This window comes from Trichechus manatus, unplaced genomic scaffold, assembly GCF_000243295.1.
Source record: "Trichechus manatus latirostris isolate Lorelei unplaced genomic scaffold, TriManLat1.0 scaffold00103, whole genome shotgun sequence".
NCBI lineage: Eukaryota > Metazoa > Chordata > Mammalia > Sirenia > Trichechidae > Trichechus > Trichechus manatus.
In genome coordinates this window covers 5,276,909-5,278,805 of record NW_004444039.1, presented here as the reverse complement: position 1 = coordinate 5,278,805, position 1,897 = coordinate 5,276,909, and the positions used below count along the sequence as shown (strand labels likewise).

General features: G+C 57.4%; 1 protein-coding gene across 2 annotated transcripts in view; it reads right to left on the bottom strand.

Annotated features, from left to right (window-relative positions):
• The window catches only part of JARID2 (jumonji and AT-rich interaction domain containing 2), a 294,431-nt gene that overhangs the window by 10,398 nt on the left and 282,136 nt on the right, over positions 1–1,897 (bottom strand). For both annotated transcript variants that reach the window (XM_004382977.2, XM_023737473.1), the window contains 3 exons: positions 1,783–1,888; positions 713–895; positions 61–191 (listed from right to left, as the gene is read on the bottom strand). In XM_004382977.2, the coding sequence (XP_004383034.1) occupies positions 61–191; positions 713–895; positions 1,783–1,888 (420 nt within the window). The remainder of the gene's footprint in view (positions 1–60; positions 192–712; positions 896–1,782; positions 1,889–1,897) is intronic.

Sequence of the window (1,897 nt, the reverse complement as noted above, 5' to 3'; positions counted from 1 at the left end):
CCCTGTACCCCCGCCCGGCGGAGCCCCAGAGGTCTTCCTGGAGCCCCGGGTCTGTGTTACCTGAGCTCATCGAGAAGGGCCGAGATGGTGCTGAGCGTGGGACCGTTCTCCTTCTTAGCCTCCGCCTGCGCAATCTGATAGAGGAGCTTCTCCATGGAGAACGGCTTTGCTATGTGGCGGCGTTTCATTTCCTGAAAGAGACGGCACCTCCGTGAGGGTGGGCTTTCTCTGCTCGGCGGCTGTGAAGGCTTTTCTTTACGGACTGGGGGCTAGCTCTGAAGTTTCAGGGTTCCATCAGGATGTGGAACAACTGAGAGTCAGCTGTACAGTGACCACAATAGCCTGTGGGAGATACGGTCTCGGTAACAGCCACAGCACCGTCCTGCCAACAAGTAAGGCAGGTGCCACAGGATGAACTGCCAGGATCCTGTACATCCACGTGTCTCCATGTGTACCTTCACTGCAGTGGGGACTGTCTATCTGTCCTACATGTTACCTAGGGTCACTGAGGGTCACTGATGCACGCCCAGAATTCTCCAGGATGCAAACAGAGCCCTAACGATTTCCCTTTCCTGGAAAGTACCCCGAACTGTAAAGACACACTCTGCAATAAAACATGTGGTCTGAAAACAGAACCAGCCGCACAGGTGTGTGTGCACGTGGCCTGCACGTGCACATGGCAGGGCAGGAGCAGCGGGGTGCCTGGCCTTACCTTTGCAGTTTCAAAGCCCATGCTTGTCCACTGGGTGGTAGCAAAGTGCACGGTCTCGGAGACGCTGTAGCCACAGCACACTTTGGACACAAAGGATCCTGGAAAGCAGACCACGAACTGGCCGCTCTGCTGCACGGTCCTGTGCACCTTGATGCCCTCTCGACACAGCACCTCCGGCGAGATCTGGGGGTGCAGAGGGCAGGCGTGGGAGTGTGCCCCTCCTGCATGTGACCTCCCTCCCCTGCAGGCTGCCAGCCACCCCACCACCCCCCCTCAACCACCGCCCCACACAGCCTAGCAGGGCAGTGACACCACCTCACCACTTCTGCACACCTGTCCCCAAGCAGGGCATTAGAAACTTAAGTACGGGCCGGCACTCAAGCAGACAGTGTATTTTTTCTCTCCTTTAGAAATGAAAAATACTAACTCCAAAAAACAACAAGAAGAGGGTTCTAAATCGACACTGGTCCAAGAGTGACAGCAGCCTCACCAGGTGCGGGACCCAAACACGGCCACACGGAGGCCAGGCTGAATGTGCCTCCCTCATGGGTCCTTCTGTCACCTTGTTTCACTGCCAGATTAGAAAGTGAACAAATGCACGCCCAAGAAGGCTGCGAGCTGAACGCCGGAGCCAGAGGGTCGCCAGGGGGGAACCCATGGAGACAGAAGCTCGCAGCCCAGCAGGTGAGGACACACCTCCAGGCAAAAAAGCCTCCCTGGAACTCAACATCCCCATGACTTCCGGAAAATGGGGAAGACGCCTGCCTTCACGTCGAGAGTTCCTAACCCACTGCCCAGGAAACCAGGGTGCCCCAACAAAGCTAGTCACAGCGCCACACTGAGCCCAGGGCCACCGCCCTGTAACCCACACACGTCTGAATCCACAGAGTGGAAGGGTGTGAGCAAGGGCCTGACGCCTGTGCCACCTGACGCTTTTTCGGTGTGGTTTTCGGACGAGACACGGTTAGACTGTGATCCCTGAGGGTAATTCTGCATTGTCATCTCTGCTTTTCAAAGGCAGGTCAGCAGAGAGGGCGACTCTCCAGGACAGCCCGTGCAAGCGGGCGTACCATGACATTGCTCTCCAGCATCTCCAGCCCGGGTGTGCCGTTGGCCTGCAGCAGTGTGTGCACCACGTCCTCCAGCTTGTTCTCCTCCGAAGCAGGAATGCAATACCTGGGGGGG